This window comes from Psammomys obesus, unplaced genomic scaffold, assembly GCF_907164565.1.
Source record: "Psammomys obesus unplaced genomic scaffold, mPsaObe1.curated_primary_1811, whole genome shotgun sequence".
Lineage (NCBI taxonomy): Eukaryota > Metazoa > Chordata > Mammalia > Rodentia > Muridae > Psammomys > Psammomys obesus.
The window spans coordinates 69,350,167-69,377,558 of record NW_026585504.1 but is presented as its reverse complement, the minus strand read 5'-3'; the positions used below and the strand labels follow the sequence as shown (position 1 = coordinate 69,377,558).

Here is a 27,392-nt window from a genome sequence, read left to right as displayed (position 1 = left end):
ATCTCACTTACTACAGATCCCTATTTGGAGTGAATGGCAGAGTAATCAGTCTTTCACAGTGAGGCAGAATAGAGAAGTAAGACCCTTGTCAAAGGTCGTTGCCTGGTAGCCATGGGTTCACCCTTTGCCATTGGATTCTGCTCATTGCACTGACCTATAACGGCTTCCTTTCTGTGGTAGGAAGTCTTTGGAATGCATTGCCTTTCCTCAGGGTGCCCTGCCCCATTTCTCTATATTTCTCCATATGGTCAGAGATAAGTGGAGATTCTAGGTGGTCACAACATATCTTAGAAGTGGAACTAAAATTAAATGCCATATCTGGACAAAAACATTGAAATCAATTTTTTTAATCAATATGGTCTTGACCTTGACAAATAATTTTTTCTGGTTAAGGCTTTACCTTTTGAGAAATAGGAAATTTATCCTCATCAACAGTCAAATACGTACTCTGTGCTAAGAAGAAAAATGGTTATTGAGTCTCTTGATTTCAATGAGTATTCTTTCTTTAACTCTCTCTCTTTCTCCTTACACACACACACACACACACACACACACACACACACACACACAATTCCTTGTTTCTTTGCTATTCAGCCTAGGGAATTATCAACTGAATAAAAATCATTAAGGCCTATCATGGCAGCATGAAGTTCAGGGCCAATGCTACACCTCATCTACAGTGCTCTGGTTTCATTTTGTCAGCATTTCTACTTCACTGTTTCAAGAGGAGGGGAGAAGGGAGGTTGCTTAGAGAAGTGGGAGCTGTGGACTACTGTCTCTACCTTCCTCTCAGGACTTCTGAGCAACTGGGCTGTGGCATTAAAGAAAACAGATACTGACTCAGATGGACTCACCAATAGTACGAAAGCTACTTCCTGGCTGTCAGGCCTTTCTTGAGTGAAGTGACTCCCCTGAGCTTCAATTATTCCAAGTGAGGCCTCTCCTTGGGCACTTCTGTCATCAATGTTCCCAAAAAAGCACTCTGGAGAAGCCTCCAACATGGCTGTCTGCTCTTTCTTTGCACACAGGTCAGTGTGGACATATGCATCTCAAGGGAAAGCACAGCAGTTGAAAGTTGCCCAGGCAGAATTGGAAGAGGGACACAAAAATCTTAAAGCATCTTTTCTAGGAAAATTCCTGTCAGTGAGTTAACCACACTAGAGAATAACAGGCAGAGCTAGATGGACCCATGGTGCAACACCTGACGCTAAGGAAGCATGCCAGCATGCAACAAATCTATCGTTTGAATGGAGTGCAGGGGTGGGAAATAGAGAGGGGTTGAGAGAGGAATAGACCAGGTCTCTACAGAAGTCCCTATGGTCCCAGCTACAGTGACATAGCTGCAAGGGAGCCTTTGTCTCCAGCAGAGAAGCCGGCCACAGATGTCGTCTGTTTACTTTTCTTTTCAGTGCAGAAGTGTGTTGTGCCCTCTGGCAATCTGGGTGTCTATATGTGACATAAAAGCAGGCATGGAAAAACCAGTTGGATATAATAGCTTGGTTGTCCCATAAAGGACTGGACTTGCCCTGCCTGCTCCTGGCCATGAGTAGCCCTCTGGCTTTCAGGCCAGGCATACCTGTGCACATGTGCCTCTGGGTACACTCATATCTACACATTTAACTTGTTTCCTTTGGTGTCCTGTGATCTACATGTACCAGACAAGATTACTTTCAAAATCAAACCTGCTTGACTGAAGTCTGTGGATCATTACCAAAAATGCACTCCAGGTTACTAGGGGGCTAGGCTACTCTCTGCTCTTTCTCAGAAATGGTGTCTGCTTTAGATAAGAAGACAAAGTAGAATAAAATGTCCCCTGCTTTCCTCCTTTCACTTAAACCCCTTACTCCTGAGTCCATGTCTTTCTGTACCAGCTCCTCAGGCATCCCCTCTGTCTTCTAGGGGCCCCTGGGATGGTGGTGAGGATCCAGGGCTAGGGTAGGACCTCTGCTGTTTTCGTCTCACACCTGCAGTAGAGTGATACATGCTACAGCAAAGGAGGTCCTGGGATGGTCCAGGGCTGAGAGAGCAGCTAGCAGTTCTCGACCTTCCTAACACTGCAACTCTTTTTTTTTAATTAAATGTTCATTTTTCTGTGACTCTTTAATACAGCTCCTCATGTTGTGCTGACCCCACAACCATAAAATTATTTTCATTGCAACTTCATAACTGTAATTGTCTACTGCTACGAATTGGAATGTAAATATCTGATGAGCAGGATATCTGACATGACCCATGAAGGTCATGACCCACAGATTGAGGACCACTTAACAGCTCCACACTGGCTTTGGAAACCATAAACTGGTCGCTTTTTGCTGAGTTCTTTAGACCTGTCTACTCTAATTCAAAAGTATTTTTTTAAGGTGTTCTGGTAACTGGATCTCTTCTTTCTGTGTGACAAAAGCAGGATGTGTATGTGTTGAACTCTTTTGTTCTCTCTCTTTTCATACTCTTCTTCCAGCTACAAAGTCTTTGGTTGTCACAGGCTGCCTTCTGCAACAGTCTTGGTCTGCGGTAGGCTATCAGTACACATGTGCATGCAAACACCAATGGAAAGCAGGCTAGGAACTAGCCAGCTGGGAAACAGCAGGCAGAAGTGCATAAAGAGATTTAATATTCTTTTTGAGGGTATGTGTACCCTGGCACTGCCTTGTTGTGTCACTGCACTTTTCTCCGCATGACCACATACAAACACTTGGCCCTTCAGGTGTGGGGTCTTGGTGACCAGTGTCCCTGTCACAAGCTCATGATAAATAAGTTCCATTTGTCTTTCTCACCATGACAGCCCCTCCACAAACATGGACTCTTTCCTCACAGAACCCATTGCTTCTTACTATGCGCCAGGGCCTGTCTACCTCCATCACCACGTGTGACCCCCACTGCCAGCAACGGTGTACTTCATGAGGCCACAGCGCCACAGCAGAAAGAGGCCAGTGAATAGGGGCATGTCTCTTTAAGACACACACTGCACCATTAGGGAACATTGCGTGTGAAAGGTATAGATACACTTCCCACATATAGCTAATTAAGAGATTAATAAAATTGTAAATAGTTTAGCAATTGCGAGAGGACTGACTCCATTATGAGTTGATTTACCTGCTTTACTTCTACTTTGTGGAATGAGGCCAGGCACTCTACCCTGAGCTGAACCTGAGCTAATTTTAGACAACTTGTGAGCATTATAGTTAAATCTGTGTCAATGTTATGAATATTGGAAGCACCAAAAAATACAGAAAAAATTGGGGGATGAGAAGGAGCGTCCTAGCATTCTCTTAGCAGTTCCTGCTATCTGCAGTAGAAGCCTGAGTCACTGGGAATTAAGCTACTCTATTAAACTTGTTTACAATTACATACACACATATACACACGTACACATACAAATGCACACACACACAATACATACATATCCAGATACACACACACACATATACCCATACACACAGACATACACATATGCACGTAGACATGCACACATACTAACACACATACACACATACATAAACACACATGCACATGCACTTGCATACATGAACACTGCACACATATATACTCATACGTACATACACATACATACATAAATGCACACACAGGGGCATGCTTTGGGGTAGAATACTCTCAGATAGCAAAGGAGCATAGGACTGGAATGTGGCCGTGATGACCTGTTGTCCCTCTGCCTAAGTCACTGAGGCATGGTAGATACTGCTGAGTCCTTCCTGCTGTCTGCATCTCCTGTCTGTACTTGTTGTGGGCTGAGCTCTCTCCTCTTTCTTAGCCTGTCCCAACAACCCCCATCTCCAGCCTGCCCTAATTCCCTGCTGGCCCTCTGTTGGTAGTGTCAGTCTGGGAACATGCAGCTGCATTGGTGGTAGGTGACGAATGTGCAGGCTGAAAGGGATGCCCACCTACACCCAGTCACCCACACCCTCTCACACCCACCCACACGGGGCAAGACTGTGCCTCTGCAGGCCTGCCTGGGAAGCCAGCTTCTGCCAGGCCAATTATGTGTATCTGGGACAAAGGTAGATGAGACATATCCAGCATGCCTGGCAATGTGACAAGAGGCCCTCATGAGGAGTTAGGACTGAGATATCAGATATAGAGGCCAGTGTCCTGGGGAGTACTGATTATCTGCTTTTTGAGACAGGTCTTACTGTATAGCCAAAGCTCTCCAGATTTACCATGTAGCCCAGGGCTGGCTTCCACTCATTGCTCCTGCCAAGGGTTGGGATTATTGGCTTATAGCACTACAGCTGGCCCAGGTATCTGTTTCAATAACTGCTGAGCAACAACCCAGGAGATCTTTTGCCTTTGCTTTTTATGCAAAAAAGTTTCATTAAGAAAGAGTATACATGTCAACCTCACCCAGTCCTGCCCTAGAAAAATGGGGTCATTGGAAATAAATAGTGACCATAACCTTGGAGTAGGCTTTGGATCACTTCTTTGTACCTCAGTTCTTACAGGCTCCCCAAACCCACCCCGCTTCCCCAGTGCTTTCTCTCCTGAAACTTGACCTATAAGATTTGCTTCCAGAAGTTCACCATTGCTCTGCATTACAAAGCAACTGAGCAGCAGAATCAAACCTCGGGCAAGCTGCCACCTTGCCTGTCTGTGAGAGAGCCAGCAACTCTGACCTCAGTTCTATCTCTTTTTACTATTGTATCAATGTTTACTGTTGGTTCCATGACTCCCTGCATCCCCACCTTGTGTGTGTGTGTGTGTGGTGTGTGTGTGTGTCTGTCTGTCTGTCTCTGTCTCTCCCATGTTTGGGTTTATGGGTTTGTTAGGGGTGGTCGTCCTTCCAGAACAAGGAGGTACAATATGTGGAAGGCGGGGCCTCAGGCTCCTTCCTGGAAAGGCTGAGATGTAGGTGTCCCAAACTGTCCGTCTGACCCTGGAAGTAGGATGCTTCCATTCTCTTGTTGCGGACCTCATTAGGAGTTTAACTAGGACTATGAAAAAAAATGTATAGGCTGTGTTGATTTTGGCTGGGGTTGCAGACTGCCAGGCCTGCACATATACCTTCCTACTCACCCCAAAGACCTATTCTTCCATCTGCCTGCCTTGGACCAGCTACAGGCAGAAGGAGCAGTTAGTGCGCCTCTGAGTGGGAGAGTTAGTGTACTCCTGATGAGAGGGAGAGTTAGGCACTGTTCTGAACACCTTCCTTTAGCAAAAGAGAATCAAGAAATTCTTGGCTAGAGATGGACATGGTGACACATGCCTGCAATCTCAGCACTGGGGAGGCTGAAGCAGGAGGATTGTGTATGTGAGTTCAGGCCCAGCATGGACCACATACTGAGATGTATAAAAACTCTTGCCTAGTGTTAGTTACATGCTGAATCAACAAAAATCTGGGCATACAGCCTCCTACAGAGCTGAAAACACCTGCTGCAGTTTATTGAGTACCTGCTAGGTACCAGGTGCCCTAGGGTGCTTTATCTAAACTTTCCCTAATTTTTCAGACATTTTCCCAACAAGAAAGCTATTACTCCAATTTTTCAGACAAGGAAATTGAGACTAAATGAGTTCTAAATTTAGCTAAGAGGAACTGTTCAGACACCTTATACCCAGGTACAGGAAAGCTTCCAAATTCAAATTCTGACCCATGTGATTCCAAGATTTACTCCAGTTATACCCACTCCCTAATACCACACTGAATATGGGTGCTTCTAGCAGCTTTACTTAGAATTACTAGAACTTGGAAGCAACCAAGACGTTCTCCAAGCAGGTAAAAAATAAGTATGATACATCCAGATGATGGAATATCATTAGACAGTTAACAGAGATGAAGCTACCGAGGCCATAAAAACAGAGGAGGTTTAAATGCATCTCTCTTGGTGAAAAAGCCAGTCTGATATGGTTACATATTGTATCATGCCAATTTTGTGATAGTCTGAAAGAAGACAAAAGATATTAAAAATTAGGGGATGGGTAAATAGTCAGAGCACAGAATTTTAGGGCAGGAAAACTACTTTCCACAACTGTGAGTATGTGCCACAGAATGTACAGCACCGAGTGAATCCAATGTAAACTGTATGACCTCTGGGAGATAAGAAGTGTGAGTGTAGGGTCAGCTGTAACAGATGCACCCTGTCATTGGGATTGCTCATAATGGGGAGGCCATGCATATGCAGGGGAGGGCTATAAAGAAAGCATGCTTCCCACTGAATTTTACCACAAACCTACAACTGCGCCAAAACACCTTACTTAAAAAAACAAAACAAACAAAAAAACAGAAGGATACATTGTGCAGCACAGTGTGCGGTTGTGTAGACGTACTCTCTGGCAGCAAATAGTGGTCCAACCATCATCACAATGTGGTCACCTGATTTTTTCTTTTTTCACAGTGTCCTACTTAGGGTCATTTGCGGGGGGGCCTCTGCAAATGCCACAGCCAGCAGTGTAATGGTCTGTACGAAGCAAGAAGGAAATCCAGTTCAACATGACTCAGTAGCTGGTGCTGGCTCAAACTCCTAGAGTCTGATGCCAAGCAGTTTATTTCAGGCATATTTAAGTACAGTACAATTTTAAAAAGAATATAATCCTGTGTGCACAAGGAAGCATAATTTCATCGAAATTCTCAAAGTGCATGTCCCTTCTTCCATGAAGCCTAGGGCCTAGGAGAGGATCTGGTATGGTCTTGGTCATACAGATAGCATAGTGGTCACCTAGACTATTAGGTATCTCCGGCCCTGACTGTGAAAACTTCTATAGATAGCACAAATCACCAGGCTATTAGCCATCACCATTTCCAATCTTCTGAGTAGAAAAACAGTTAATATATCTTTTCCCTTGAAAAGACAACCTTTGTGTTTATCATTCCTATTTCCCTAGTGCTATCTGTGGGTGCGGGAACCTTTGTGCTCTCAACAACTACTGCTGTGCTAAAACACCATGACTAAAAGCAAGTTAGGGGAGAAAGGGTTTATTTGGCTTATGTGTCTACATTGTAGTCCATCACTGAAGGAAGTCATGGCAGAAATCTAAACTGAGTAGGAACCTGGAGGCAGGAGCTGATACAGAAGCCATGGAGGGGTGCTGCTTACTATCTTGTTCCCCATGGCTTGCTCAGCCGGCTTTCTATAGAACGCAGGACCACCAGCCCAGAGGTGGCCACACCCAGAATGGCCTGGACCCTCCCCCATCAATCACTAATTAAGAAAATCCCAAAACAACTGGATCTTATGATGGCCTTGTCTCAATTAAGGCTCCCTCCTCTTTCATGACCCTAGCTTGTATCAAGTTGACATAAAACTAGCCATCACACATGATATATTTCCCATTAGTAAACATTATATGTCAAAAAATATATATTGCAAAACCACAAATAACTTAGATCCTATATGTAGAGAACAAACATCTGAAATCCCACCCCTTGGGCCTTCCTTGTAGACATGTCTCTGCATATGACATATATGGAAGTATGCATGTATTTTATATGATTAGGGTCATGAAACACCTTTTCCTCTTTTGTGTTGAACAGTGTTGGGCTGCATCATGTATGACAGCCACATTCCAGTCCATGGAGAAATAGGTCATATGGTTGGTTGTGAGTCAGTTGCAGATGGATGTTTTTGACAATTTGTGGTGATAAATAGCTCAGTGAGATCCATTCAGGCAGGAGACATACCCTGAGGAGAAATCTCAGCAGGGGCTGGTACCTCACATATCAACAGAATGCTTCCTCATATTTCCACACCTGTTTTGTGACAGGCTTTTCCTTCAGAGATTCAACAGTCTACTCACCCCAGAAAGGGACCCCACGACAGTGACATCACCAAAGACAAGAGTGGTGAACCAATGAGTTTTTATTGGTGTCACTAAGAATATGGGTGAAGGGTTACTTTAACAGAAGCAGGACTGACTCAAAGACAGGCTGCCTCACTGAGAAGCCTACCTGACACAGGTGACAAGTCCTTAAGCTCTGTGCCCAGCTTACAGGCAGCCGGTCCACCAGGAACCTCCTCTCTGCTACAGAGGGTGATCAGTCTCCTGCCCTGGCCAATTTTCTGCATCTGTAACCTTGGGGAGGGTTCCTGCTAAACTTTGCAAGTCTCAGCTTTCCCAGACATGTGTCCCCACATCTCATGGCCACCCCAGCCCTCTCTCATGGAGGGAATGTTTCAATTTGGAGGAAACTGCCACACAGCAGCACCTCTCCTGTGATCGTGACTATGACCAACAAATTCCTTTTTCAAAACTAGAGCAGAATTTTAGAAAATCAAGTGTTGGGGTAGGATATTGGAAAAGAAGGGGAGTCCCAGGGCAGCAGAGAGCCTCTCCATAAAGGATACCTCATCTGGCTTTAGGGGACACCCTATGTCTCCTCCTGAGTAGTTGAGACCTAGGCATCTTGCCTGGACTGGGGGTAGGGGAACGGCAGGGCCTCTGAGGAGGCGTCAGGACCTGTTGATTCAGGCCTCCATAGAGGTCTGGAGGTTGGCAACACTGATGGGATGTGTACAGACAGGCTTTTGGATGTTTGGTGCCATGGCTGGTCACACTGGACTCAGGTTTTCGCCTGCTAGTAAGAATAGCTAGCATTTATCAAATCTCAGTGTATGTCGGTAGTGTGCTAGTCAGGTATGGTCTTGCTGAATTCAGCCACACTATGAGGTAGGTACTGCTGCTACCTCCGCTTAAACAGATGAGGAGACTGAGGCATGCAGGCATTAGCACAGTAGCCTGGGGTCTTATCATCATGGCTCCCTGAGCTCTCCCCGTCAGCAAAAAGCAAGGCACTTCCTTCCTCTGTGTTCACTACCAACTTATGTTAGATTCTTTTGAAGTGAGCTAACAAATCAGCTTTACCAATGCCAGGCAGGAGATTTGGGAGTGCAGCTTGGGGACTTTCAAGGGGACAGTGCTGTGGCTACAGAGTGAACATTTCCATCTGTTACAGGGCTGAAGGGACATGGTGGGACAAGCAAAGGGAGCTTGGAGAGCAAGGCGGAAGCTGCAGGTGAATCAGGGGCAGGCTGGATGAGGGGGGCTATGATGGGGTCTCCATGCATGGGCTTAGAACTGTCATAGCTGGTTCAGCTCAGAGGCTTCAACACGAGGAAACCCAGTGCAAGAATGAGAAATGGATGGTCTGACAGGCCAAGACAGCTACTCTGACTTGTTCTGAGAGCCAAGGGAACCCTCACTCCACTTAAGAGCTTCTGTAAATCAGATTTCCCAGTGCCCATTATCTCTGCAGATTTCCCTATAGTTCCTGATACATTATTTTAAAGCTAAAATCTCCTGGTGTGTCTGGCAGTGTTGGTAAGGCTGGATTGCCCATCCACAGCCTGGTAGGGTAAGAAGGAAGTTCACACAGTGGAGTAGAGGAAGGAGAAGCAGGGGAAGGAATATTAGCTTGGAGCTACCAAGTTGTCAGCTGATTCTAGACATCAGACCTCCTGTTAATGCTCAGGATGGCTCCATGAACCACCTATTGAGATTCTCATTTTATAGTTGAGATTAATGCTCAGAGCAGTTCAGCGAGCTTAGGCTCTGTAGCATAGCTGGTTGAAGAGATCAGAGGCCTCCAAATCTCTTCTGTCTCCATTATACCACAGTATATACAAGGTTGGGCTGGTCCTGAAGTATAGGGTAGGAAGTAGGGAGCTGTGTGGTTGATCTCTCAGAAGGTCAAGGATACCCAAAGGTTGGCAGTGGCTTCCGAAGTTAGGGGTAGTCCACCCAGGTGAGAGAAGGCTTGTCACTGATTGGAGTGACTGCAAGGAGCCAGTGGGTGCTGTGCCACTAGGTCCTGTGTCCTTGGGAACCTGCCTGTCCCTCACTCCCTGTCTCTGCCTGGGTGAGGAGCTTAGGGCTAAAGAGGGAACACTCTATTACCTCTACCTTGTGTACAGCTTGTTTGTGGAAGGGGTTCTTCTCAAGGCAACACATCTGGTTCCAGAAAAATAGGTCACTTGGCTTTCACCATTATATAGCAGAGTGTGTGAGAACCTTGTGTGTGTGTGTGTGTGTGTGTGTGTGTGTGTGTGTGTGTGTGTGTGCCAACACTTTGCATACTATGCATTTGAGAACTAGGGAAGGGCACAAACTAACTTTGGCAGCTCTGGGGATTAAGAAGACATTTGCAGCTTCTGCATTTTGGGGAGATAGTATCCTAGCATATGGTTTCTGCTGTTGGCTTTTCCCCATCTAAGTTCAATTAGTAGACGAAATGCTATTGCTACACACAGGTGTCTCGTGGCATCTGAGCCTGACTCAATTGTTTGAGATGGTAAGCTGAGGGTCAAATCCAAGAGCCAGGCCACTGGCTACTTTTGGGGTAGGAGAGTAGCCCGAGCTTCAGTCCAGCCCTCTTAAGCTTCCCTCCCTCCAGGCCAGTTCAGTGCACAATGGACCATGCTACCCAAGGGGGAAGCAGACACATGCAGCACATGGCCTCTGGCTTCCCAGCTCGCGCTGATCTCTGAAGCTGATGTCCATAGGAGCCTCCATCTGCTTGGGCTCAGGCTCTTTTTTCCCAGTATGGTCTGGGCTCTGTGTCAGGGTTGATCTGTACTTTCTGACAAAAAGTCCAACTCCTAGGACCTCATAACAAGGCCCTATGTGGAAACAGGACCATTGTGGATATAATTGGTCAAGAAGAGGTCCTTCTGGAGTATGGTAGGCCACTGACTCAGTCTGACCAGGTGCTTTTAAGGGAGACAAATACAAGAAAATCTTGAGACAATGCTGGCAAAGTTCAGAAATGTTCAGCTATAAGCTGCCAAATGTTCAACTGTCAGCTGGGCGTGTTGACTCATGCCTGTAATCACAACACTCAGGGAGGCAGAGGCAGGCAGATCTCTGTGACTTCAAGGGCAGCCTGGTCTACAAAGTGAGTCCAGGATAGCCAGGGCTACACAGAGAAACTCTATCTCGGAAAAAAAAAAAAAAAAAAAGTGTTCGACTGTCTATGAGACGTCAGAAGCTCGGAAAAGGCAAGATTCCCATTCAGGTTTCAGAGAGATCAAGAGCCTGTGAACAACTTGAGGAGGCAATCCATTCCTGCTGTAGGCAATGGTGAGTGTGTGGAGAGGAGAAAACCTGCAAGTCGGTGCTCTTCCTCATACCACGTGGGTTCTGAGGACTGCACTCGGGTCATGGAGCGAGTGCCTTTTGCCCCACTGAGCCATCTCACTAGCTCTGACAATAACCACTTTACAGCTGACAACACTAACATCAAGAGATGTCAGAAATGCCAGCACATCCGTGTTTATTGCTGTTCTGCTCCCAGTGACAAGGTAATAGAATCAACATAGATGTTCATCAACAGATGGGTGGTGTCTGCATACAAGGGGGTTTTATTCAGCTTTAAGGAAGAACAAAATGATGCCATTTATAAGAAAGTGGATGGAATGGGAAATCATGCTGAGTAAGTCCAACTCAAACAAATATCATGTTTTCTCTCATGGGTAGAGTCTAGATCACATAGAGAGGGAAAAGGTAGGAAATAAGTGGGATTCTCCAGAGGGGTCAAGAAGATAGAACGTGATGTGCATGTAGGAAAATGCTACAATAAAACCCATCATTTTATACAATAAATATATGCTAATTAAAATTCTGAAAAACTCTGACTAGAAACTGGGAATTTTGCTCCCTAATCTTGTGTAGCCTCTTGGTGGTGAGACCTTTGTCCTAGCTATTCAGTCATGGCAGGCCCCAGTCTCCTCTGTTTCCTCTAATTAGGGTACCTGAGCTGGCGGTAGTCACTCCTTTCTTTCCATACCTTGTGGGCTCTTCCATCCAAAGCCTGCCTTGGCTTCCCTAGCTCACAGGTATATCTGTCTGAGCCAGCTTCCTAGATCTGTGCAAAGTGGGGCCTTTTCTTTCAGATATCTTTCACATTAGTTGTTTTCCTGTATGTTCTAACTGCACCCTGGTTCCTGAGAATCCTGTCTATGTTTGTTTGTTTGTTTATTTGTTTTCAAGACAGGGTGCATAGCCCTGGCTGTTCTGAAACTTGCTCCATAGAGGAAGGTCTTGAACTCAGAGATCTGCCTGTGTCTGCCTCCCAAGTGCTAGGATTAAAATTGTACACTACCATGCCCAGCTGAGAGTCCTTGCACTTACCCTCAGGCTAGCACAGAGTATGTGGCAGTCCGGGCCCAGCATATGGGTGTTTCAGCACAGATGCTGGCATCTGCATGGCCTAGTTCCATCTGGGATCTGTCTTCCTGTGTCCAAAGTGAACACCAGATAAAGGTTGTAAGAAATAATAGGATACCAGGGACAAGGGCTGAGTAACAGTGATAAGCTTCCCTGAGAGAAGGAGGTCAATGGGGTTAGCTTTAGGGGTCCCCTGGGACATGGCCCAGGCTTTGGGACATAGAGCATTGTTTTACTCAACTCCCACCCCAGCCCTGTAGGAGACTTTCAGTGTGTACTGGTGGTATGGAGTGGGGGTGGGGTGGGCCTCAGATGTCATCAATGTCTGAAATTCCTGGACTGGGAAGTGTGATGGTGTATTCCAGGAACTTCGATGCAGCCATGACTTAAAGATCTTATTAGAGAAAGTTATTAGTGCTCATGTGCGTATCTTGTTTTCTTTTGTTGTTGCTTTGTTTTGTTGAGACAGGGTCTTATGTGTAACTCCAGTTGGTCTGGAAGTCACTGTGTAGACCAGGCTGGCTTTCAACTCTGCCTTCTGAGTTCTAGGATTAAAAGCATGTGCCACCACACACTTTTCTAAAGGGTGTGGTAGTATATACATTTTCTGACATGTCAAGCCTACTATTGGAGTGTTCTATTCCCAGCTTGCCCAGTTCTGTTTCAGGACTATAAAGATAACTTTCTAAGGCTTTGGATACATATATGTCAAAGAGAGGTGGTGAAAGTGAGTAGCTCAGGTACAGAGATGGGCAGAATGTGCAAACCATGCAAGTCACTGCAAGGGGAAGAGTGGAAACCTTGTGCTTTCTAGAGATCTTCCCCATGAAGATGGTGGCTCTCACCTGCCCTGGAGCTGGCAAAGCTTCTAGCCACCCTCTTCTTCATGTCCCTACTTCTTGGCTCTGGAGCATTCTTTGACAGTCAGAGCATGATCAGGAGCCACCAGAGCTGAGTCCAAAACAGACCCATCCTTTCTGGGTTCTGCTTCAGTGTTATAGTATGAGACGTCCTGGCATTTCTGGATGCTGTCGGTGAACTTGGCCCACACAGCCCTCTGTGCTCTTTACCCACTAAGGGTGAGCTATCTCCACTGAGCTGTGTGTTAGCCACTGGAGCTCCAAGACACCTTTGGGACTCAGGTGGTACATGATATGACCTCAAAGGACTGACCTTACCATAACAAGTTATTTTAGTTGTCATTGGCCCCACCCCACCCCCAGCTTGACACAAGCCAGGGTCATCTGAGAAAAGGGAAGTTCAAATGAGAAAATGCCTCCATTAGGTTGGCCTATGGGCAAGTCTGTGGGGGTATTTTCTTGACTGATGATTGATGTGGGAGAGCCCAGCCCATTTTGTGTGGTGCCACCTTAGGACCGGTGGTCCTGGGTTGTCTAAGAAAGCAAGCTGGGTAAGCTATGGAGAGAGTCTTAGTGTTCTATTGCTATGAAAAGACTCCATGACCAAGATATTGTCCTTCACAATCTTATAAAGGAAGCGTTTACTCAGGGATTTGCTTACAGTTTCAGAGGGTTAGCCCATTCTCATCATGACAGGGAGTGTGACATTGAGCAGGAAGGCATGGTACTGGGGGGGAGCTGAGGCCTTTATATCCTGATCTGGGGGGCGGGGGAGGCTGGGCCTGCTGTGGGCTTTTTAAACCTTAAAGATCATTCCCAATGACATACCTCTTCCAACAAGGCCACATCCCCGAATCCTTCCAAACAGTTCACCTACTGGGGACCAAGCATGCAAATATATGCATCTATGGGGGCCATTGTCATCCATACTGGCACAGGGAGCAAGCCGGTAAGCAGTGTTCCCTCATGCTTATGCTTCAACCCCTGCCTCCAGGCTCCTGCTCTGACTTCCCTCCATGATAGACTAGAAACTATAAACTAAAATAAATTCTTTCCTCCCCAAGTTGGTGTTAGTGTTTAATCTAGGATGACTCCAGGCAAGAACTTGAGGTGCTGGCAGCTTTACCTGAGGGCCTGAGGAATGTGCACATTAAGCTTCTAACTGCCACCCTAGAAAAGTACATGGGAAGTTAGTCCATGGAAGAAGGAGGACAAAGGGTTCTGGAATCTCAGTGTCCTGTATTTGTCAGGGTCTCTATATAAGGACTATAGCCTGGGGGCTTATTTGGGGAGGTTCAAGGAGGCAGCTGGGGACAGTGGGAATCATGTTCTGGAATTCCTCAACTCAGTGGGAAGAAAACCAGCTGCCTTAGGACCGGAGATAGAGTATGCTGCTTGGCAACTTGGAGAAAAAGAGCCTAAATGTGTCAAATGTTGAAGTTGATTAGATGGAACGGATTCTCAGGGTGCCTGAACCATTATCAACTAAAAGTGATCCTCCATTTTCTAGATTATCCATGCAAGCTCAGGCTTTGAGGTGCCTACCACAAAGCCCACCTGCTCTGGTTCACCTCAGGCACCTGCCTTCACAGTCAGGGAAGCCAGCATATGGAAGGCTGTGCTCTGACTGAGCTGTGGCACCTCCAGGACAAGAGAGCACAGCTGATCCAGCAGCCATCTGTGGGAACCGTCCTGCCAGCTGACCACTAGCATTCATATCTTTTATTTCTATTCTCTCTTCCCCTCAGCCCTACCCCTCCTGTCCTTTTCTCCTCCTGCTCCCTGGCTGAGTCTCTTTGCCTACAGGCCCCTTTGACTTCCCTTCCCTGTTGCAGAGGAGGCTCCAGCTGTAAGGAAGCAGCAGTGTCTGCTCTGTGGCTCGTGCTCTGTGTCATTGGGTGTCTCACTTTCAGTATCTGGGAGTTTCCTATCTCTAACGAAGTCCTTAGATGAAAGTCTAAAGGTTTCTTTCAATTCTAGACATTAAGTCTCTATTGTCATGGAAGAGAACAGCACCTCTGGAATGTGTGATTTCCCCCCCTTTTGGGATATTGTCAGTAGGCTATTCCAGTGGGGTTTAAAGAACCACCCCAACATTTCTGGTCTACACAGGGCTAGAGAAATAATGCTTATGATAACAACTGTGTCTTTGGAGTGTTTTCAATTCTTCATATATGCCCTCTTACATCACAGGCTGGGTAATACCTATGTTTTATAGATTGACAAAGCAAGGCCTAGGATTATAAATATGAATTGGTAGAATGGGGCACAGTCTATATCCAGATGGTCTGACTGTGGAGACTCAAGGTCCCAACAGTGAATGTAGGATCACACGAGGTAATGCAGGTGGAAGCAGTGCATACAGGTGTGAGGCACTCGCTGCCCCTATTTGCTCTGACTCAGAGGTCATGCATCACCCTTACACAGTCTCCTGCCTCTGCTTCTCTACTATATTGCTCTTTCCATCAGAGCTAAAGGCAAGCACTACTTTCCTTGGTGCAGAAAGTAGCCATCTTCCCGACCCCTGATGTTGTTTCTCTCCCTCTAGACTGTAAATTCACCTGCCACCCAGAGTGCCGCAGCCTGATCCAGCTGGACTGCAGACAGAAAGAGGACCCTGCCCTGGATAGACACTCTCCAGAAAGCACCCTCACCCCCACCTTCAAACAGGTATGCAGAGGAGCCCACAGGCCAGGCTGGAAAGCAGCCCATGGGGGTGGCACAATTCCATATATGTAAGCTGTTAGAGGCCAGACGGGGCCTCAGATCCCCCCTTCCACTGGGGAAAGCAGCAGGGACAAGTGTGTGCTGTGAATTTCTCCATGCAGTCTGTTTGGCCCTGGACTCTGGTCCAGGAATGGGTGCAGGTAGGAGCAGGATGAGTCCTAGAGATGTCTAGATGGTCTGAATGGCCTTGATGGGCCTGAAGCTCCTTGTGTCATCTTGCCTTTAGGTCATAGATCCTTCCAGACTTCTCAAACCAACTTTTAAAGGGGCAGGGCATATGTTCTTTCTCTGCTTGAAGCATTGGGATCCTGGAGTCCTCAGTGGTTCATAATTCTGAGTTTTGCAAAGTGTGTAAATGACTGTGCATCTGAACTGTAATATTTAGGGTTCAGGACAGAATGTTGCATACTGACTATTGCGTTAAAGATTTATAGATTATCCATTATGTATCAAGAGCTGTTGAGGGTAGGCATAATAAACCATAACATCAAAATGGCCTACAGAGAGCTTACATTCTGAGAGGGACACTGTAACACAATGAACTGGTATATACTGGAATATATATGTGATAAGTATCAGCTGAGTGTAATTGTTTTTGCTAAGAGAAAAAAAAAATCAAGGAAGGCTTCCCCAAGGAGGTGACATTGATGTGGGCCTTTTCCTGTGGGTTGAGGACTTGCTGGTCAGGGAAGTAAAATGTAGCCTAGGATATTACCCATTTATTAATTTAACAAGGTTTTAAGTGTCCACTATATGGCAGGCCCAGGAAGACAGGGGGACTTGGTGATACAGTTAGGAGAAATGGTTCCTTCCTGTCGTGTGCTTACTGCAAGGTGAGGAAGAGACAGACTCTAAGAGGGAAAGCACCAGGCATTATGGAGGGTTCATAAGCACTCGCAAGTCCCCGCAGCCTCCATGCATACAGTCCACAGCGTTCAAGTGCCTGGCACACCTGTTCCCTGCTCCACTGCCGTCTTCATACCTTCTCCCATGGAAAAGCATTGTTAGACAACAAGTATGCTATGTGCTTTTACAAACTGGTCCTATGTTGTGCACTGAAAAATCTGACACTCCTTCTTTAGTCTTTGGAATCATAACATAACCTGTAGCCTGGCCTCTAGGAAGCACCGATGAGCGATGCAGACTTCTGTCTTATGGGTTTCTGGTGTTGGCCATGGAGCCCGAAGCTTGCCAGGCCAGTGCTTTGACTGTAGTCTACCGCAGGCCCTGTCTTAAAAGACAGTGGAGGGTGAACAGTGCAACGACCCTGAAAGGACATATTTGCATTGGTTTTGCTTTGGTTTTGATCCCCACCACCCTCAGGCCTCCTGAAACAGGGTTTCTCTGTGTAACCTGGCTGTCTTAGAAATCACTTTGTAGACCAGGCGGCCTTGAGATCGAAGAGCCTCTGCCTCCTGCGTTACTGGGATTAAAGGTGTGCACCACTGTTTTCTGGCCCTAAAAGTGTATTTAAACAACTATTTTCCTTTCCCTTTGGGCACTGTCAAGTCTCTTCTTTCTGCTCCCAGCCCTGCCCATACCCCATCATCAGGAGCCCAGTTCCCCACTACCTGAAGAAGGAAGTAATTTGCCCCCTCCCCTGAGACATCTGGCCACATCTGGAGATGGTTTGGGTTGTCAGCTGGGAAGTAGTGCACAGAGGCCAGGGGTTTCACTAAGCATTCTTCATACTGCTGTATCACCCACAGAAAGGCAGTATGACCACACCTGGCCCCAAATGTCAGCTCTGCTGAGGTGGAAAAGCTCCTGTAGGCTGCAGGCCAACTCCCAGGGCTGTGGACATAAGGCTGGGGAGGGCATGGGCTTATCAAACATTCTCTTTCTGAGAATGATGGGCAGGAGGTGCACTTTCCAGTGGTACATCGGACCTCCTTGGAAGAAGAGGTATTCTAGAGCTTCTGGCTAACTGAGTCACAGCTGTCTATCACAGAAACAGCCCTGCAACGTCCCAGGGCTGTAAGAAACCTGCACGGTTCCAGCGCCCCCAGAAGCTAACAGCTGTGTGGGTCCAGGATGCTGGGACCTGCGGCATGTGGCTTAGACAGGCTTGGCCCCAGCCATCAGTAGAGTACCACCCCACAAGTCTCTGCAGGGAGAGCTGGGCCCTGACCTGGGGTTCTTTGCTCCTTCTAAGAGATCTTGTGATTTCCTCCTTGTCTTGGATTCTGTTACATATGAAGACAGCATGCTGCTTTCCTTCACCTGGCTGTTGTTGCCTGGATAAACTAATTTCTTGCCATCTTCCTAAGGATTTATTGAGGTAGAGGCCTGGGACTGAGATCAGCAAGGTGGAAGCCCATGTCTATTGCAATGTCTCATACCGATGGCATTTCTTTTTGCTATTTAAGGGGAAGAACATAGGTTTTTAACAGCTGGAGAGAAGTAGTCTTATATGAATTCTCATGTATCCCCCTTTCAAGCATGTACAGTTGTGTGTGTGTGTTGCTGAGGATTGAAGTTGGAGCCTTGTGCACTCACACGAAGCATTCATGATCCACCACTGGAACTATAACTCCCAGCCCTTCATTCAGTTTTCAAAATACGACTGAGATCATCCTACAGATAGTATTTGGCCTTCAACTTTTAAAAGCAGTGATGGGCAATTTCTGACTATCTCAGCAGAGGAAGGAAAAAGGGAAGGCAGATGTAGGAGGGGGTGGGATAGCTCACAGCCTCAGCTGAGGCCATGTGGTACCTGTCCCTCCTGGGGAAGGCATGAGAGTTGCCTGTTTTTGATAGCCAAAAGGTTAGCATTTTCCAAGTCTTTCTTCAGTGATCCTGAAGCCTCAGGTACCTTTCTCTTGTGCACCCTTAGTGTGATCAGACACGCCCCCTGCAAGCCTACCCAGGTCCTGGCTTCAGATTCAGCCTGTTTGCCAGGGAATGCCACCACTGCTAGTTGAGGAGCAGAGCAAATTGAAGGAGCAGCTGTGGTTCTTTCACTGGGGGAGGAGTGTACCCTGGAGTGTTTTATATTTTTTGTAGCTTTAAAAGTGCTCTTCTTAGATAAAAGCCCTCAGTGGCACCCCAGTGCACCCACAATGAAGCAGCCTTGCCCCTCCCTTGTTTCTGTGAAAGCCCAGTTCAGGACAAAATGCTTGGCTACACTTTGATTCTCATCCTACTGTGCTTTCCAGAACCAGACAGCTCTGGCCCCCTGGCTGTTGACACACTTTTCTTGGACGCAGAATACACAGATTATAAGAGACAAACCTAAGCACCCACTTGTCACTCAAGTCCCAGTCCCCATTTCTTCTACCCGATAGAGTCCTGAGTCCCCTTCTGCAGAGGCCAGCCCCTGGTATGGCAGTTCCCAAGCCATCGGCACTCTCTTGACATAATCCTGCATGGGATCTTCCTGGCCCCAGCCTTGTTCCACATGACTTGTTTATTTCACAGTTCTCTTTGCATACAAGCATTTTCAAATTTACTTCTATTTATTGGTGAGATCATGTGTGTGTGTGCTGTATATGTGCACGTATGTTTGTAGGTGTGGGTGTGTACAAGCACAATGTGCACATGTGTGTGCTCAGGTACATATGTGTATACATGGAGGCCAGAGATCAACTTTGGGCGTTGTTTCTCAGGTGCTGTCCACCTTGTTTTTGGAGTCAGTCTAACTGGAACCTGAGGCTCACTGACTATGCTAGGCTGGCTTGTCTGTGAACCCAGGGACCCATGTGCTGTGATCACAAGCATGTGCCACTACACCCAGCTTTTTACATGGGTTTTGGGGATCAAGTCTTTGGAATGAGTGGGTAAAAGTCTACCTACTCATTTGACAACCAGAACTATGTCCACACATAGTCAGATGTCCTAAGGGAGAGGGCTTATCACTTATTTCTGAGACCTGCTGTTCTAGAGGACGGTACAGAGAGACCCCAAGCAGTAGATCCACGATCAAACCCACAGCTCAGGTCCTCATGTATATGTGGCACACACTCCATTGTTGGGCGCATAAATACCAGCTGAGCTAAGTCTCTGAAAACACCCACTTTTATTTGATTAGCCATAGAGCCCTAAGGCATTGTGCCTGTGTGCAGGTGACCCTATTCCCTTTCACCCAACAGACAAATGACTTTCAAATCTCCAGAGTGGATCAACCTGGCTGACGGCCTTTCCATCTAGCAGGCCTCTGTCTCCTTTCTGCCTACATTCCCACCCCTAACGCTGACAGACATGCAACTCCCCACTGTCATTCCTCAGTAAGGCCCTGCAGCAGCTGGCTTCTGACCTTACACTCCCTCCCCCAGCACAGTTCTCCCTTTTAGGTCTTACCTTTCCAGGCCTGTCCTAAGAGGAGGTGCCACTGTCTGTGTTGAACCCAGAACCGCCACACGGGGGAACCAGAGAGGATGAAGGAAAAAAGTCTGAAAGGACAAAAGGGTTTTTTGTTTTGTTTTGGGGGGTGTTGTTGTTGTTTGTTTATTTATTTATTTTTGTTTGAGGGGTTATTTTTTTAGATTCTTTTTTTATACAACAGCCCTCTTCCAAGCTTAAGGAATGATTGTCCTGCTTAAGTCCCTGGCTCTGTCACAAAGATTCCTGGTGGATTTGCTCATTCAACTGTTTTATATTTAAGACAGTTTATAGGTATAAAACTTTCCCTGTTGTTTTGCAGTGATGGGCATGGGCCTAGGCCTTCAGTACACGAGGCAAGGGCTCTATCCCTGAGCTACATCTGCAGCCCTTGATTTGTTTCTGAGACAGGGTCTCGAAACAGAGTCCCAGTGACCCGGAACTCTTAGTACTCTGCTCAGCCTCCTGAGTCCTGGGATCACCAACTGCGGCACCTTACTTGTCTATACCCTGTGTTTTGAAGCCCCATTGTTGGGTGCGTACATTTTTAGGATTGTTATGTTCTTATAAGTGACCACTTATCACTGTGACCCTGATAACATTCTGTGACTCAAAATTTTTCTGATATTACATTGTTACTGAACCTCTTTCTTTCTTTTTTTTTTTTCCTTTTTGAGGTGCTAGAACTTGAACTTAGGGCCTCACACAGAGCAGGCAAGTACTTTACCACTGAGCTAATATTCCCAGTCTTACACTTTCTTTGAGTTACTATAAGCTTAGTATTTTTTCCTTTATTTTATTTTAGCTATCTACTTTTTGTGCACACGTGTATAAGGTGTTTGTGTGTGTACATGGGCTTGAATGTCTGGGTCCACACCCATGCATACATATGGAAGCCAGAGTGGGGTGTTAGCTAGCTTCCTCTCGCACTCTCTACCTGAAGCTGGCCGTGTATGCTGGGTTGGCTGGCCAGGGAAATCTCGGGATCCACCAGTCTCCACCCTTTAATGCTGGGGGTACAGGCATGCATGACCATGCCTGGCTTTTTATGTTCATGCTGGGGGTTCAGACTCAAAGTCCCTCATGCTTGCTGGGCAAGTGTTTTTACTCACTGAGCCATCTCCTCAACACTACTTGTGTCTTTCTACAGCCATGTATTATTTAGCAAGAGGGATGTGTTTTGAGAAAAGGGATTTGTCAGTTTGTATAGCCCTGGTCTGTGCTGACACAGCTTTGATGGCGCAGCTTGTCACATACCTAGTTTGCATGCTGTGTGTGTGGATGCGTTCCTTCAGCTTCCCATGTCTGAAAATCCTTATTTCATCTTTGTTTTTGAGTTGAAAATTCTAAACTAAAAGGCTTTTTCTTTCATTGCTTTAGTGACCTCATGCCACTATTTTCTTTTTTTGTGATTTTTTACCTGTAAATCTTCTGTTCTGTGTCCAGGGTCATCTGTATATGACACGTTCTTCTTCCCATGCTATGTGTATGGTTCTCTCTTGTTTAACTGTTTTTGAGACAGGGTTTCTCTGTGTGACCCTGGCTGTTTTGGAACTCTCTCTCTCTGTAGACCAGGCTGGGCTTGAACTAAAGGCATGTGACACCATGGCCTGTCTAGCTCTTTATTGTAACTTTTGAATAATATGATATAATGTGCCCTTTGTGGCTGTATGTTTCTTTTGCCTGAGGTTCATTCACTTTCTTTGCTGTGTGGGTTTGTATCTTCACCAAAATTGGAGAAATTGCATGCATTATTTCTTCACGGTTTTGTGCACTTTTGACTGCTTTTCCCTGGAGGACTCCAGTTACTTATATATCATTCGACTTTTTGTATTTGTCCTGCAGCTTACATTTTCAGTCTTCTTGGAGTTCATTTGTTGTCTGTTTCCTTGGGGTGGTTACTGCTGCCCTGTCTTCAAGTTCACTGATCTTTCCCTCAACAATGTCTAACTCCCATGAATTCCATTCAGTATCCTTCTCGTCCAAATTATTGTAAATTTCATTGCTAGAAGTTAAATTTGGGATTTATATTTCATGTCTCTACTTAAGTTTATGAATAGTGGTTTTTAGTGTTTTTGACTAATTCTAGCACCTAAGTTACAGATTGGGTTCAAGCGATTGTATTTTATCCTTATTAAGGATACTATCTCCCTGCTTATTTACATTTCTAATTATTGCTTATTGGATGCAAGACATTTCAGATTTTGCTTTGTGGGTGCGGATATTTTTGTAGTGCTATGCCTCTATGCTAAATATGATATTTTCATAAATATTTTTGAGCTTTGTCCTGGTACATACTCTGGACACTTGAAAATAGCTTGGCCCCTTGTAGTCTTGCTTTAAATCCCAGCTTATCGTGCTGGGAGATAACCTAGTAGGTCAAGTGCCTGTTGCACGAGCATGAGGATCTAGGTTTAAATTCATGGAGGCCACAGAAAGATGGACATGGTTGTGCAATCCTGCATGCCTGTGGTGAGGTGCAGAATCTGCAGAAGTTGGCAGACTAGCAGCATATGCAGCAGTGGACATCAGAGAGACCCTTTCTCAAAGAGACTGTGAGGTGAGGATGGACACCCTCGGTCAACCTCTACACATACACTGTGGCATGCACACGCACACAACATACATTGTCATGCACACATGAACACAGGGGGAAGAAAAGGTGGAAGATCCAGCATCTCCACCTGGTGCCCAATCCTTAATGTTCCTTCCAAGTTCATTCTGATGTGCAGGGAAGCAATTCATCTTGGAGCAAGTTAGTGTCCATAGTCCTATAACCTGACTAAAGCAGCTGAATGAAGTAGTGACCAAGTAATAAGCTGATCTAGATGGCATCTTCTGCCATCCCCTGTCCACCATGAAAATGGAGGTGACTTGACTCACCACCTGTGGTTTGTGGACATTGGCATGAATGTTGGCTCATTCCTGCTGTGGCAGAGCTGGGTACTTTCAAAACAGGACAGTTCCTGAGAACCTGAGTTAATTCAACTCCACTCAGCGTTTATATGCATCCAGACTCTGTGAGAGCTGTTAGCCTGGCAGTAGAGTAAGAGAAGTGTGTGGGCTAGCATCTCTGAGAAAGTGAATCTCCTATGAGTCTAACCTAAATGGTATACAGATGCTTATCTTGTAAGGCAGGAAGTCATCTGTGGAAAATCTGAGCTCTCTGCTTTACACAGCCATGTCATGCTCAGAAATGCCACCCCAGGGATGGAAGATAGTGGTCTTATGATGTGACCTAAATAGGACATTTGGGAAAGCATGCTTCTGAGGAAAGTGTGGGACATGTGGTCATCACTGGGGGACAGGAAGCAGCGAACAGAGGAAGGGCTGTGTTTGATACATACATCTGTGTGTGTATGTGTGTGGTGGCCAGAAGACAGCCTCAAGGGCCGCTCCTCAAGAATACTACTCACCTTATTTCTGCGTGTTGGGGACGGTATCATAGGCCTGCATGTGTAGAACCCTCATACGTGTGTGTGCGTGTCCATGGGTGGTCTGGGAAGGGCATCAGATATATCTTCCTTGGTCATTTGCTTCCTTAACTTTTTGAGACAAGAACTCTCACTAAACCTGGAGCTCACTGATTCAGCTGGACAGGACAGAATGTAGAATTTGAGGACAGAGTCTGGAATCAAACTCCCAAGGACCAATTCATCTCCACTATTAACTGGCCTATGTGACCAAATGGCAAGTTACTAAACTGCCTGATTCTCCTCCTCTCTGTAAAGCAGATGATAACAGAGTTTCTTCATGTGCTTGTTGGGGGGATTAAATATTAGCAAGTGTTTATTTTAAAATGTGTGCTTGGGGTGGGATAGCACATTATCCCAGCTTCCAGCTCCTGTTGGCAATGGTGGGTCTTAAAGAGATCTTTAGCCCTGATACCCCTCAACTGGACAAAAATTTGAGGTCCCCAGTTGTTCAAGCTACTTTATCAAGTAGAGTTGAGGCTAGGGCAAAAACACCAGTTCCTGAGGCTGGAGAGATGGCTCAGAGGTTAAGAGCACTGGCTCTTCCAGAGGGATGGGGTAAGATTCCTGGCACCTCAACGGCAGCTAACAAGCATCTGAAACTTGAGTTACAAAGAATCCAACACCCTCCTCTGGACTCAAAAGGGCACCAGGCATGTAGGTGGTGTGCAAACACAGGCAGGCAAACGCACCAGTTCCTGCCTCCCAGTGTCATTGCCTTTCTAGAACATGCAGAACCCCAGGATGGAGCTGACAAGGGCTCTGGCCTCCTGTTGGGATTACATGCAAGAAGGGAGGAAAACTTAACAGCATGTCTTTCTTCATCCGATACTGAGTCAGAGAGGTGCGCCATCCATCACTTCGCTGAGGCTTTCACAACCTGCACGGTGCGGTTAGGGCTCTGCACAGCACACTCCAGGTCCTGGGCTGTTCCTAGCCCCAATGGGCAAGATCAGGCAGTTCCCATACATCGTGGTTTACCCCTTAGAAGTTTAATTCTGCCGCCCAAGCTCCTCCATGTCCCCTCTGTTCCCAGGACCAATTGATGACAGTACTGTTAATTATTCACTATCATGGTTCCAATTATATGCTCAGGACAGCCAGGCTTCTTCCCTTTCAGACTCGAAGGCCTCAGTCAGGATTTCTCCCTGTGGAAGCTGCTCAACTCTCTCTATTGGGTATGATCTATGCAGATTTCTTTTCATCCCCTGGGACCATGTCTGCAATCTTTCCTTTGCTGACTTCTTACTCCTGGCCTCCTTCCAAGCCTGGCAGAGGGGAAGGGTAGATAAGAACAACAGTGTAACTAGGAGTCAGGGGACTGGTTTTGAAAGTAATAAGCCATGATGGAACAAGTTAATTCCATTTTTTTTCACCTGTAAAATAGACATAATACCCAGTCTCAAGATTATAGAGTGCCCTAAGTGAAGTATAGGTATCAAAGGCGCTAATGACGGCCTATCCAGCATCAGCTTTCACAGTGTGTGGAGTGGCATGGAACAACTCTACAAAAAGACACTGTCCCTGACAGACGGAGCTTTCCCCCTCATCTCTGGCATCCCATGTTCTGTGCACAAGAAGGGACTTGTACTGGTTCCTGGGAGGCTTGAACCTGGTATTTGAAAAAGTTATTATTAGCTGTGTTTGAGCTCACACATTTTGAACGTTGTACCACCGCAGTGGCATTGCAGAGCTCTGTGGGTGACCCACGGAGGGGTCCGTGGTCACAGAGGATCTGAGGCCTGTGTTTCCTGAGTGTTAGCTCACTCCATTGAACCTGGAGGTTGGCTTAAAAAAATTATGAGGGGTTTTCTAGCTGTACAAAGAAGATAGGATGCTATGGATGGCCTGTGGGTCACCAAGAGCCTTCTGAGCAGTCTTCCTACCAATGTCAGACATGGAAGCGGAGACTAGCTTCCTTGGCTTGAACTACTGTCTATGGGGAAAAATCTCCCAGCCTCATGAAGATTGCTGTGGGGAGAGCGAAACCTTACCTTCAGTCCATGCCAGGGAGATCAGCCCTGACTCCTAGCAAGTTCTCTTAGTGCCCTCACCCTACCCCACTTCCTAGCCTTTACTTATCTTCCTTCTAGGGAGAGGCTGCTAGTAGCATTGAAGGTTCTGAGTTGATGGCACCAGCCCAGGGTACTGTTATCTACTGGCTTCTCTATGGGAGGATGGAACCTAGCTAGGCTACAGCTTCAAAGCCCTGAGCACCTACAGACTGGGCTAAGAGGAGGAAGGTTCTTCACAAAGTACCCACTGCTAAAGTGGAGTCTGCAGCCTCATGTCTGAGGTGCAGGGGTCTAACCCTCTGCTGGCCTGAGCTTCCCACACACTGGATTATTTCAGAGCTGTAAGAACAGCCACAGAGACTAGGATCCTGATGGCTTCCTCAACCCCTCTCCAGGCCATCCCTGGGGTCCAGAGGCCATCAGATTCTGTAAGCATGGCCAGCACTCTTCAGAGCATCAATTTCAATGGTTACGCTCTTGCTCCCTACAGCTCCGGGCTCCTCTGCATTTAAAGATGGCAGAATGCCCACCAAATAGTCTCATTCAAGCTGATGGATGGAACATCAGTGACTCAGAGCAAATAGACCCTAGAGTCACAGATCTGGTCTGACCCTGAGCTATGCATGACTCTGAACCTTGGCTTCCTTGTCCATGAAATGGAATTAATGGTCTCTATTTAATATTTAAAATTAATGGCAGACTGCACACCATCACCAGTTGTTCAGATAATAGCAGCCGAAATTGCTGACAGACCACTATGGTCTGGAAGGATCCAATCCCAAATAAAAAAGTGTTCCTTCTAGCCTGCCTAGTCACTGATGAATCAAGTATAGGAATATCTGGCAAAGAGCCTCCTCCTTCACCAGAAGGCCAGGAAAATGTGTAAATAACCTGGTGCTGTCTGCCATCCCTTTGAGGGTGGAGTTCTACAGATGGGAGGCTGGGTCTGCTCCACCCTGCATCACTTCACTTGGGACTTGCAAGTGCTTATTAGACCTTGCGGTTTCCTCTGGCCTTTTCAAGTTAAAATATTACTTCTTCTCCAGGCAGGGCAGACAATGATTTTTCTCCAGTTACTTCTCTAACCACTGGCCCAGCTCCTGGAAAGGGGAAAGGATAGTGGGGTAGGAGGATGAGTAAAGGGATGGGAAAGAAGGAGCAGTGGAGGCATACACCTTTACGCCAAAGCTGTCGCCATAGCAAGTAAAAGAGGCTGCTTCCAGAAGGAAGAGGAAAGAGCAGGGAGAATTGTCCCTCTCAAGTCCATCCTGGTCAGTCCCTATCCTGGCATCCCCACCAGGGATCCTTGGCACTCAGCTGGGGGTGGGGTGAATGACAGCCAGCAAGGTTTTGGGGAACCTTGCAAGAGGAAGTGGCTTTATTGCTGCACAAAGCAGTACAGGAAAGGAGCTGGGAGGGAGGTGTAGGGGTGGCTTGTCAGCACACGGGGCGGGGAGCCAGCAGGCGGGCACCAAGCTGAGGACTGCAGATGAGACACTAAAGAGCGAGGTGAGTGGACCTGGGCCTCAGGATGTGCAGGTGCCCGGAGTCCCAGTGAAGGAAGCGCAGGCTTGCCTGCCTGGCCATCGCCCACTAGCACCAGTACCTGAGCACGGAACCGGAAGGGCCCCTCGCACAGCCCCAACCCTTAAGTCTGATGAGCTCAGACTCGGGGGGGGCCAATGACTGTGGACAACAGTATGAGTAGTGGGTACTGCAGCCTAGACGAAGAACTGGAAGACTGCTTCTTTACTGCTAAGACCACCTTTTTCAGGAATGTACAGAGCAAACAGCCTTCAAAGGTAAACCTGACAATTACAAGCTTACAAGTGCCTTCAAGGGAGGAAATAAGCTCCATGGTCTATGCGGGCAAACTGTGACATCCTCCC

General features: G+C 46.6%; 1 protein-coding gene across 2 annotated transcripts in view; it reads left to right on the top strand.

Moving 5' to 3' along the window:
• Positions 1-27,392, top strand: part of Rassf5 (Ras association domain family member 5) — a 60,220-nt gene that overhangs the window by 13,078 nt on the left and 19,750 nt on the right. The window contains exon 2 of one of the 2 annotated variants that reach the window (XM_055602557.1): positions 15,517-15,638. In XM_055602557.1, coding sequence (XP_055458532.1) covers positions 15,517-15,638 — 122 coding nt within the window. Of the gene's footprint in view, positions 1-15,516; positions 15,639-27,030; positions 27,306-27,392 lie in introns of those variants that run through there. The other variant, XM_055602559.1, reaches the window with a different exon arrangement.